This window comes from Neodiprion virginianus, chromosome 6 (genome assembly GCF_021901495.1).
Source record: "Neodiprion virginianus isolate iyNeoVirg1 chromosome 6, iyNeoVirg1.1, whole genome shotgun sequence".
Lineage (NCBI taxonomy): Eukaryota > Metazoa > Arthropoda > Insecta > Hymenoptera > Diprionidae > Neodiprion > Neodiprion virginianus.
Window position 1 is genome coordinate 26,418,245 of NC_060882.1, and position 11,812 is coordinate 26,430,056.

Genomic DNA, 11,812 nt, shown 5'->3' on the forward strand with positions numbered 1-11,812 from the left:
AACTCCTCGGGTGAGGGAATCGGAATTCCATATTATCTTTTGTTATTGCGGTAAGCGTGTACGACGGTTAAATGCTGCTGCACCCCTTGTCAAACGAGTCACACCTAGCGTCTAGATGAACCCTGTTGCTTGACGACGTGTTCAATCATGGGAGAAAAGGGTAAGAAATCGCTCGACACGCTGCCTATCACCCGCCTCGGTCCTCGGACTAAAGTGCGCGAAATTCAACATATTAGTACGACTAGCGAGTGGCTCGATACCTAACCACGAGTTCGGCTCAGGGACGTACACGTCCTCAAGCTCGCCCCCCTCCCGCCATTTTTCACGTCATACTGTTTCACGTTGCAGGTGTAGAAATTTCGAACGCGTATCAACACTTTTTTCTATAGTGATTTTGAAACCTCATTTAGCTTCTTAAAATCTGCAACATTTTTTGAAAAATATGTGATGTTAAACAGCGGATAAGGGATAATGGGACTGGGAATATTTTTGAAAATTTTCAAATATTTTCACCTTAACTTAATTCTCACACTTTTGGGTCCCCTTTTCACATTCTGTAAAGAAAGTTTGGCAATCTTCGAACTTCGAGGGCAGACTGAAAAGGCAAGCGATAATTCTGACACAATGACGATGGTTTATGTTTTTTTTTAGAACACCACGTACATTTTGGAGGGGGTAGCGGAGTCGGCAAAGACAACAACATTATGATTTATCCTCAGCGGCATGGTCATCTGGATGTACACCTTGGTTTCCTGCAACTTTATCACAAGTACACATAAGTGTTATCCAGTTTTGTGCCAAATTGATCTGTTATTTGAATAACTAAAATTTTTATGTCATCACAGATACCACGTAGAGTTTTCCGTGCCATGGAATCTCTGTATACAAGACGAGGGGAAAACTCTGGCACCTGCAGTAATTGTTGATATTCCAAATACAAATTGCCGTGTCATCGACTTTGCACACGACAAAGATGGTCTGAGGTAAGAATATAGTTGCGGTTGTACGGTTGATTTACAACAAAGATACATAGTTTAGAGCAAGGTCTGATATGCTATCGCCTGATATAACGTTGGAATAAATAAACTTCAACAGGTTGAAAGTGGAGCTGCTGGCCTACAAAGAAAAACTGTTGAAGGAAGAAATTCAAGTAATGTGCTGCAAGTCTGGAAACCCTTTAAAAATTCTTCTCAACGCTAGAGTCTTGGGCAAAGGAAAAGGTACTCCTTTGTTGCGAAACGGGGTTCGGAGTATTGGCATTGAGGGGGATGACGACGACGAGGTATCGGACTGGACGGGCTTTAATTCGCAGGACTGAAATTTTGACAGGGGGTTTCTTTAATGGTTTTGGATTAAAGACAAGATCTGCCTACTGGAAAGCATGCGAAATCGGGACGGTCGCTGAACTCGCGCGAATTGCGCCGCGATATAAGAGCAAGGATTACACCAGGTAAAGTAAGTTGTTAAAAACCGTGATACAAAGAAAAATTGCATAATATATCACGGAGAATTTTTTGATACTTTTCTCTCTCCAACGAGCTATCAAATCGAAGTATTAAGGTTCTATATAGAGAACCGTGTATGAATTTTATAGTATTGATTCGGCCTAATAAACATTGCTGAGTAATTTATTGTATAAAGCTTTACGGAAAGTAAAGAATTTGTACCATGTGCGCCTTAACTTGTTATCGCGAATGACACACTAATGAATACTAACATTATATAAATAGTTTTTAAAATATGTTAAACCGCGCTATTATCTCTGATTATTAATTGCATATCACGCAGAGCTATAATATGCGAATTGTATAACATAAAGTACATCACTTACGTGTACAACGATTTCTATACATTGAAATTTATTTTACTACAACTATTTCCTAAATCATCGCTAATATATCTATATTATACTTACATAAAATATACATAATGTATCATATACAAAGTTTTATTATTAATCGTAAATTTGGTGCTTTGCTTATTGCTAGATATGCATTAGTAATAAATTATTGAAAAGCAATTACGAATTCCAATTATCATGTTAAACATGCACTATGCGTATACACTTGTCCTTCAATAAAATACATACATATCTACATATTATATACTCAACGTCGATTCAAATCCTATTTAATTGTGAGTTAGAGAAAAAAAAAGATTATATTCCTTAACCCATCCACTCATTACATCGTCGTTTAAATTTCCTATCATTTATCCTCAAAGACCGTTCAAGATAATCCTTCAATTTGTCTGAAAGATATTTTTACTATTATACAAGTATAGAGAAAGAACGTCTGATGACGAAAAACGGATTCATTCTTAGCAATGAAAGTTGAATTTTTTCAGCGGAATTCCGGTTGGACCGTCAACAAATTGGCAAAAATTAATACCTAGTTTAGCTAAGGGATGGCAGTTTGTTTTCGGATTTCCCCATCGCCCCTTGTAATTCATCCAGGAAGGTAACGCGTCCCGCCTCTCCCTAGGAAGCATCTCAACCTTCCTCCACGTCGGCCAGGGCGATCCGAATCCGCTTTCGTCGTACAATCGGGGCAACCGAACGAATTTATGCTTCCCAGGTGCCGTCCAAAGCCCGTGGGACCCTTTCGCGCTGAAGAGAACAGGATGCGAACCGCCCGCTGTGTAAACGTAATCGGGGAATATCGGCTTCTGGAATATCCCCTTCCTGGTCTCTTGTGCTTCGTATACGAAGTCCTTTTCCACCGGGTCGTAGCGATAAAATGCGCCGGCGTCGTGGGCTGAGACGTACATCGCCAGGGGATGATCGTCGCCCTGAATCCGAAGAAAGCTAAATTTTAATCCGAAGCCAAGCACCTTGGCAAACGAGTGAGAAAGACAAAATCGCGGTCCGGACCTTGAAAAACAGGCTCATGTGCTCCCAGTCCCCGACGTGGCTCCCGTACTCCTTGAACAGACCGAAGCATTTTCCACCGACGAGAGGAATCGGCCACGAGCCCAGGTACCCGAGGTCCAACACGCAAATGGTTTTCCCCTCGCTGAACGGATAAAACATCCAGTAAGTCACGTGGAAGTGAGGAAGCCGGGTCCTCTTCTCTTCGTAAATCAGGCTCTCTTCGACTTCCCGATCAACGCCGTTACCTTCGTCGTGTCCGGTCTTTGCGACGATCTCCTTAGTATTTATTTCAGACTTGCGGAATGCCTCCTTCTTCGTCTGTCGATGATCTCCGCTGGTGTTGTAAAGGAGAGCGCAGTTCTCGACCAGAGCGTAAACCGGCACCGAATCCATCCACGGTTTTTTTCCGTACAGAAACGAGGTCTTATTTCGTAGCAGCCTTTCTGTATCGCGGTTATTCGAATCCATGGAAAAATAAACACATTGCGATCGAGTTGGCAGTTTTTTTTTTTTTTTTTTTATATACGTACAGTTATTTATACCTGCATGGTGAAAAAGTTTCGTATAATCGAACGATCGAACAGTGAGCGAATGTCAGTGTGCAATAATTGTAACGCAACATGGCGGCAGAAAAAAGCACACATACAATACTGCAATATTCAACCAACCGCAAACATTTTAATACATATTCAAACGTCGAAGCAAGAAAGATTTCGTGCAAGCTTCGGTATACAGCCTTTATATTGTCGGAATACGTTAATACGGAGTCAGAAATACTATGTCCATATAATGTTATAATTCGCTTAATTTGAAGTTACGGTAAAGAGTTTTTTGCCGCCATACTGCGCCCAACTAATTTGATGTAACGATATGTTGAACGCCGATAGAAAACGAGTCTTATTGTCTGGAAAATTTCTGGCTTCGAAACGTTGCACAGTTATTAAATTGCGTAGGAATGGATTACCCACGTCAAGTCGGGTGCTAAGGAAGTCACCGTCGTTTACCGCCTCGACGTTATCCAGGAATTCCGGTACTCCGAGTGGCAGGAATTCCTCTCCAGGCGCGAGCCAAACGAGAGGAGCCCAGGAGCGAATCAGGCGTCTTACTGAAATCGAAAGACGACGACGACGTCGTTTTTATTCCCTCGTTTTTCGTTGATACCTAGACGTGTACACACATAGAAAGATCGATAGTAGGTCAGCGAGTGCGCAAAAAGATGTCAAAAAAATTGGGTAAATCTCACGGTTGTCCAAAATTGCGTACAGAGGCGAGATTCGTAATTTCTCGCTTGGGGAAGGGGTACGGCTTGGACGGTTTAAAATCATACCTATTTTTAGGAATGATTTCTAAAGACAGTGAAAACGCTTGGAGCAATTTGACTTTGAGGGTTTTATTATTTATAGTTTCGAAAACATATTAGATTGTTAGTTTCATAAAAATTCCTCTATCTGTTACAAACTTGCAAGCTGAACAGCGATGTTAGGAAATGCGCCACCGGAAAAGCTCTCGAGTTCGGAGTCGTTCGTTACTTATATGCGGCATGTCGCCCTTTTGTTGTTAATTTCAATGAAAAATTTCTAAAATGTTCCAGAAACTGTAAATAATAAAACCCTCAAACTGAAATTGCTCCAAGTGTTTTCATTTTCTTTAACAAAAAATCCTAAAAACAGGTATAATTTTACACCTTCCAAGCTGTCCCCCCTTCCCTTAAAATTTTACGCGCGGTGTGTGCTAGAAGTGCAGATCGTGACATTGAATATACGAATCAGGGTCCACGACGACGATGGGGTACACACGTGATACGATCGTAGGATTTGTACGAGGTTCGAGTGGTCAGTTCAGGAAGTAGAACGCGTACCTGCTGCAGGCCTGTTTGCGAGTAACTTGACCCCCAAGTCTATATAGTAATCCTCACTTGAACGAACTACTTTCGGTATGTAACCTTGTTAGAAAAAATAAAATTGCTGCAGCCGCGTCGATCGAGAACTTGAAACTGCAGAGATCAATGATCTTCGCGGTACAATTCGAGGGCAACCTGCACTACACCGTAGATCGGAGTGTATAATAATCGAATCACCTCAAAAGGATAGAAATAAAATTTTTTCTCGCGACAAAAAGACAATCGAAAGTCAACGAATCGTTACTGATTCGTCACCTGGTATAGATTTCCTACAAAAAATATTATCATCATTGCATAGAACTATTGTTCACGTGTGCTGATATACATCTGGCTAGATCCTCGCTATCTTTGATTGCAGGTCAAACTGCAGTACGCGCGATTCGTTTCCAAGATATAACTGCACTTATGTATCACACATATACGCGTCTCGTTTCCCTGTTCTCGATATTCTAGATCCCAGCTGCAAGATCGGCTAGATATATGTAGGATCACTGATCGAAGTGATCTATTGACATTTTGTACCGATTTACGGTACACGTTATAGCATCGCGCGATTTTTAATCAACAAAGTCTATTGATTCGCGTGTAATAAATATCATGCTTGTATAGTTGGGTTTTAAATATTGTCTAGGATTCTATTCAGCGGTTAATTTACGGTCAGCTTCGTAGTACATTTATAGTATTACTATGTACATATATACTGTTAAGAATTGATTAGTTCTGCAACAGCGTGACGCGAGTTCAAAAGGAAACAAATCTTCTTCAACTCTCGTGTAATGGTAACGGAATACTTTTCCCGCCAGCGCGTGACGATTTGAATTTATTATAACGCACCGTGCTTGTAATTAGTAAATATTTAAATAAGCGAGAAGACGTAAGAATTCGGATGTAATTTTTGAATGCCCAACTTGTATGTCGCGTCGTTTTTCGGCTCGGGTATAATTGTGTTATATGTATACCTTCACTGCGCGATGGGCATAATTATACCTTTCACCGGAGCGTGCAGGACGAAAGAAACGCGAGCTGACAATAAGAACTGCATCGGTGAGCACGATTTTCAAGAGTAGTAAACGATCTCTTCATTAGCGGAGCAGCGTTAAATTCTGGAGTGTAAGTCGGTGTACTGCAGACAAACAAACGAGTCAATAAAAATGCTTGACCGTTATAACTGGTCAGGTGTTCTCAACCGATTTATGGGTATAATCACGGCAACTATATCGTAACGCAGAGCTGCAATGGTACAGTGAATAAATATTTATAGTATCATTTATCCGAAACGCATCGTCACACGAAATAATCATATGAAAGTGAGATGAGGAATTTAGAAGCAAATATTTATTAGTGAGGAATATAATACGTTCTTCATATAGTGAAAGTCTTGCACGTTCGAATCACGATGATGATCATTACATCAAAATGTATGCAATTCAATGCAACGGACTTAATCGTATTCCGGAATCACGAAAGTTATGAACGTTTCTCTTGACAGTTTTCAACTGATTTTTTTTTCTTTCTTTCTCATTTATGGTATGGATTGTGACGTAACGAAATTTTATTACACGTTCTATCGGTTTAATTAATTACGTATTAATTATTATAGATGCGGCAAATCGATCCGTGGCACGAATTATTAGACGTAATTTTTATACGTACATGTTAACACTGATTCTGAGTATACAACACCAACTGTAAGATAATTCAACACATTCGATACGTTATCAAATTAACTGTTTCCTTTTCGTTATATTTCTATAACTTTATCTCTACGCACACACAATGATATTTCGAATTAGACTAATTTGCGGATATATTTGAAATTTTTACGCAGTCTCTACAAATGGAAATGAAAAATGACTCTTACCTCGGTTTTCGACGGAAGTTTTCGATCGTAGGGCGTGAGAAGATTCCTGAAGTGTGGAGATCAGTAAAACCGCGGTAATAACGCATCGTAACATGATATTTTACAGATACGATCATTTTTCAGAAAGATAAGATCACTGACAATTCTTTGTACCGAGGTAGAAATTGGCGCTGCACTGATCTGCAGACCATGAGCGTTGATGTTCTTCGGTTACAAATCTCTGCATCTTTTTTTAACGATCAAAGTTATTTACTTTCATTTTTAAAATTCTTCACCGAAATAAAATTCACTGTATTGCAAATTAAAGTTGTACAAATTTAGAAATTTTATTAATTCACTCACAGTCTCTATCGCACTTTTGACTGCACTTTAATGATAAAATGAGCAGCAAGATTGTCCGTTTAACAATAAGTGATCGTGTCAGCCGCGCGGCGTTTTAAATCGTCTTGCTGCAATGAGATCCTTGCGCTAACTGAGCGCATTGAAACAGTGTTCAGTGTCAGGAACGAGCATCGGTCTCCGCTCTGTCTAGCGGCGTTGGCTTTCCTGCTTATTTCATACCTCTTGCATAAAATGAATGAGGGAAGAAAAATTTAGGTGAGAGGTTTGCCGGTGATAAATTATTACACGGGATACGAACACGGTAACAGGATCGGATAATGCGGCGTAAGACTATACAAACGAAGATCACATCTGCGAACGTTTCCATATTTAAGAGACACGTTAGATCGATGATTTTTGCAATTTGGTATTCGAATAGAAAGTGCATCCTCGTCTTGTTTCGTAAGCATAATTTCATGATGATTCATATTCATCTCGATTCGTATATTACAGTAAAAAAAGAGGAAGATCGAATTGAAGTTTCTTTTTCATTTAAAACTTTTACTTCACAACTTTCAAGTTTCTCAGAATGCCGCAAGCATCACGTATTTTTGCATAAAGGGCGCCGTATCAAAGTAAATGAAAAAGAATACACCTGATAGAAGCAGAATATATGTGTATCTAATTGCTCCATGCGCAAGTGCAGAGGGGAAAGCTTAGGCCTTTTTCGACGCTAACATAAGTACAAGTATGAGTGCATACATGTTACGTTTTCGTTTTAAAAAGTCCGCCGGAAACGAAAGCGGATCGTGTTACGTAAAATAATATCAGTGCTATCCATTGTTGTCATATTGAGAAAATAGCCCGTGCTCAAACTCGGGTTACGAATAGTATATAAACGTCGACGGAAGACCTAACATATTTGCAACGAAAAATACGGTTTAGGTATACTTTGAAAGACTTTATTCGTTGATTACTTTTAAAACGATGCTTACAATTAAACGTATTAGACGTCGTTAAATATTAGTAAGGGCACTTATTCTAACGTAACAATTTTTTTTCATCTATCGCTGCGCGACTTCGTCGACTGGTTATTTGAGAGAAAAAAAAAAAAAAAACCACAACAGAAATCAAAATCCCAAACAAAATCCCCATAATAAAACTTTATTGAAAGCTCTGCGGTTTCACCGATTTCCAACAATTTGTTTTTATGACCGAAACATAAATAACGAAAGAAGCGACTCATATAAACTAGCCTTGGCAAATAGAGAACATTTGATGCAAGGATTCAGTCTCACAAGAGAAAAAAAAACAACTAAAAGGAATTGGTATTAAAAATAGCTACTTAGTTATTACAAACAACGATATCACTAGTTGCCTTAATATTGTTTGATTACTTTGTTGTTTTTGTGTTATTCTGAAACATTTCTAGTCAACAATAGTTTAGCGAAAGTTTAACCGAAAAAAATTCAGGGCAAAATATAAAAATATTCAACAGAACATTGAAGGTATTTGTATAATATTGTATAGTATATAATTGCTTATAGCACAGCTGACTACACTTATCAGCTACCTACGTTTCATCGACATAAGAGTTACTTTGATTAAACAAAGTGTATAAAAATTTTTTTTTCGATCCCTCAATTTTATGTATAATTTAATAATTATTGCCATGGACAGGCACCGGTGCTAAAATCATTCAGTCAATCAATAATTCATATTGAATGGCGCTGAATTGATGAAATTCAGTGATCACATTTCATCTCATTTCGCAACAAACAGCTCCCCAATATCCAAGTTCAGAGGCTCAGATATGTTGCCGACAAAGTGGGCAGGTGTTCTGGGCTCCCGTGTTACGTGCGACCTGTAGTTAAAATTTGGCTTGCACAAAAACAGGTTACATGTATGTATTATTGAAAGAAACATATGGCACTATCCCAAGTTCTGCTACATCATCATCCTGGCAGTACGAAAAAATTCAAATAAGCTCATTCTTTTCTCTGACAAACATAGGTACGCCACATGCCTAATGTGAATATTTTGTGATCAATTTTCTTTTTGTTTCTCTTCTCTGGAGATATGACGAATTAGCTTTACCTATTTCTGTAGAAAAACTTACCTCACGCCACTTGGTAATGCAGGGGACATGAAATTCATGTCCGCAGTTAACAGTAATTAGGTTATGTTCAAGTTCCTCTGAACAGATCGAGCAATCCTCCTTTGTCCCACCAGTGTTTCTCCAGCGTCGCCTGCGCCTGACAAACAAATAATCGATAAACAGATTGCTCTACCATCTACTCGCATAATTCGGTAGGTATCGTTGTCACTAATTTTGTGATCTACAAGGTGCGCTATGCAAGAAAATGAAAATGGAAAAAAGAAAAGTTTCCCTGAAGTAGCGACGTCACTTGTCTTGAGAATAAGAAACAGAAAGAGCGGTTCCAGACGATAGAAAATTCTGAAAGTTGGCGAAGAACACAACGACATAGGAAAGGCTCGAGGCGAGGGGTCTCTACCTGGAGTCATTCGGTGGCGCCCGCGAGTTGTTGGACGGCGTTACTCCCCTGGGAGGCGGTGGTGGTCCGGAACCATAGGGACCCTGGGATTGGGGGGTGTCTGCCAGAAAATACCAGAGTGCAAAACCGAGGCCGACACCGATCATGGCAACAAAAGCTATGCCAGGGTACGCCATCTTTGAGTGTGTAGCTCTGCGAGGGAAATTACTGACGCCTAATTTATCGCGACGCTCCGAGTTTGATCAACAGTCCCGTTCGAGAGCCTTTCCGAAGCCTCGTTCCTCATTCGCATCACACTTTTCATGCGACACTTGACCGTCCACTGCGCAACACAGCCACGGGAGCGACGAACTCTGCAAAACGAGCGTCTCGAGCACCGCGAAGATTAAGATCACCGTTCATTAATGCTCGTCCATTCTCTCCGCCGTCTGTCTTTTGTCTGCGAGGAACGGCGCGTATTTTATTTTACTTTTTCTCACAGTTCGCACAAGCTCAGACCACTACAGTGACAGGAGTGACAGCAGCTGCTCATCTGTCTAGGATCACGTCTCGAAGCCATAACAAACCACCGTGGCGCCCTCTGTGATTTTTTTGACAGACGAAATTACGGACGTAGCTAGTTTTCGCGTATAACGTATTTTACTACTTTTATCGATGCCGCGGAAAAATTTTGACAGTAAATAGCGGAGATTTTTACACATTCGGCATCGGATATCTATCGGATAAAGACTCATCTCTTGGCGCATGGTTCTCGTTTTTTTTTTTCGAACAATCATGGAAATATTTCTTTGGGAGATTTGACGTGTACTTCACTGAAAGTTGGCACCTGTTCTCGGCGATATCGGGTCTATTCCTACTTTCACGCGTCTCTCAGCTGGGGTTCCCCGAATTCTCAATCTCTAAACAATCTTTCTCCACAACTAGTCGGTTTTTTATTTTTCGAATAAAACTTCGTATTACAAAATAGATAAAGTTAAGATTAATATACTGGTGTTTCTTAAATTGCTTTTTCTGATAAAATTGAATGTCGATACACTTAAGTAATAACGACAATGTTCTATAAGACTGCATCAATTTTAGAATTAGCTCGATCAGCAACTGAGGCAAAGTTTCGCTTGTGGTTGAAACTGCATCTGTGGACATGGATAAATTTTATATCATTATAAGAATATTATTTAGAATTGTAGGAACTAACGAACGACGTTAGATTAATAAAAATGGAGCTAGCTTGCATCCTCCGAGATCGTTACTTACAATCAATTTCTCCCTGAGGGTGTAACATTTCCTATCAAAAGAATGTCCACAATTTAATTTGATTGGGTCATCCATTGGATGTTGGCAAATTTTGCACATTTCTGCATTTGGAAGCTGGCGTTGTATCCTGCATCAATAAGATAATATGTGCATGCTAACTAATTACCTACTACTCACAAACGGTAACTAGAGATTCTTTTTGAATGCAAAATTTTATAATTTCACATAGTTCATCAACCATTGGCGACCATCCGGTCTCACAGAAAATTTCAGGTTCTCACAACTCCTGTTTACCTCTTTTTTGTCGATGGGTTGGCTGATCGAGACGACATTATGCTGCTTTGGCAACACTTGTATGGAGGTGTCGATATTTCAGGAGACGGAGACCAGTGATCATATACTAACTTATGCTTCTTTTCATCCGTTTTCTTATCGTGTTTGAAGAACCAATAACACAACATGCAAACAATTACAAGCACAATGATCTCAGTTAATGCCATTTTCGGATAAAATTGGGAGAACTTTGGTACGTCGATTGTTGATTGAGGTAGATCGATGGATTTTGGCGAGTTGGTTATTACTGGCACGTATATCTAGCAAACCGGATGACCGTGTAAGTGACGTACAATTAAGGTGTTAAAAACGTAAAGAGTGGGTTCCCAAACTAACTAGAAGCTACTAGAAGTGCTAAACACTCCGTAGAACAGAGGCAGAGCTATGGTGCGTTCCGAAATTACGAACCAGTGCTAAAACTCCCTAGGATAGAAGCAGAGCTATTCGCAAGCTCGGCACCGCAAAAAAGATCAAATATTGTTGGCAGCACTGGGGGCTAATATCGGAACACGCCTAATCACGAACTGGGATTCGTAGAATAAATAAAAAAATTGCTAACAACGTGACGCTGCTGTAGCGGTAAAGAATTGGGGAATCCCCGAGAATTAGAATTCGAATATGCCCGCACTCAGCTGGATTTGAAATTGACAATTTCCTATGAAATCTTACTTTCGATATCAACTCCGTCATAATACAGATATGTATTTATGTTAGATTCGATACACGCTTGATTGTATAACCGTTGTGTATAAATC

General features: G+C 39.7%; 3 protein-coding genes across 4 annotated transcripts; 1 reads left to right on the forward strand and 2 right to left on the reverse strand.

Annotated features, from left to right (window-relative positions):
• The first annotated feature begins 7 nt into the window (after positions 1-7).
• Positions 8-2,136, forward strand: LOC124307122 (UPF0687 protein C20orf27 homolog). Its single transcript, XM_046768532.1, has 4 exons — positions 8-160; positions 652-769; positions 846-983; positions 1,096-2,136. The coding sequence occupies exons 1-4, from the start codon at positions 148-150 to the stop codon at positions 1,316-1,318; spliced, it is 492 nt and encodes a 163-aa protein (XP_046624488.1). The 5' UTR covers positions 8-147; the 3' UTR covers positions 1,319-2,136.
• LOC124307119 (uncharacterized) lies at positions 1,522-10,020 on the reverse strand. Of its 2 annotated transcripts, none has more exons than XM_046768525.1 (6): positions 9,471-10,020; positions 9,074-9,209; positions 6,634-8,835; positions 3,837-3,977; positions 2,873-3,315; positions 1,522-2,790 (listed from the first exon to the last, which is right to left on the reverse strand). In XM_046768525.1, the coding sequence occupies exons 3-6, from the start codon at positions 6,725-6,727 to the stop codon at positions 2,320-2,322; spliced, it is 1,149 nt and encodes a 382-aa protein (XP_046624481.1). In that variant the 5' UTR covers positions 6,728-8,835; positions 9,074-9,209; positions 9,471-10,020; the 3' UTR covers positions 1,522-2,319. The 2 variants fall into 2 exon arrangements, with proteins under 2 accessions (XP_046624481.1, XP_046624480.1); XM_046768524.1 differs by having other exon boundaries at positions 6,634-8,818; positions 9,471-10,019.
• Positions 10,021-10,379: 359 nt separating this feature from the next.
• LOC124306776 (uncharacterized) lies at positions 10,380-11,348 on the reverse strand. The gene is made up of 3 exons (XM_046767770.1): positions 11,019-11,348; positions 10,725-10,851; positions 10,380-10,603 (listed from the first exon to the last, which is right to left on the reverse strand). Exons 1-3 carry the CDS (start codon positions 11,222-11,224, stop codon positions 10,562-10,564), a joined length of 375 nt encoding a protein of 124 aa, XP_046623726.1. The 5' UTR covers positions 11,225-11,348; the 3' UTR covers positions 10,380-10,561.
• Positions 11,349-11,812: the final 464 nt, after the last annotated feature.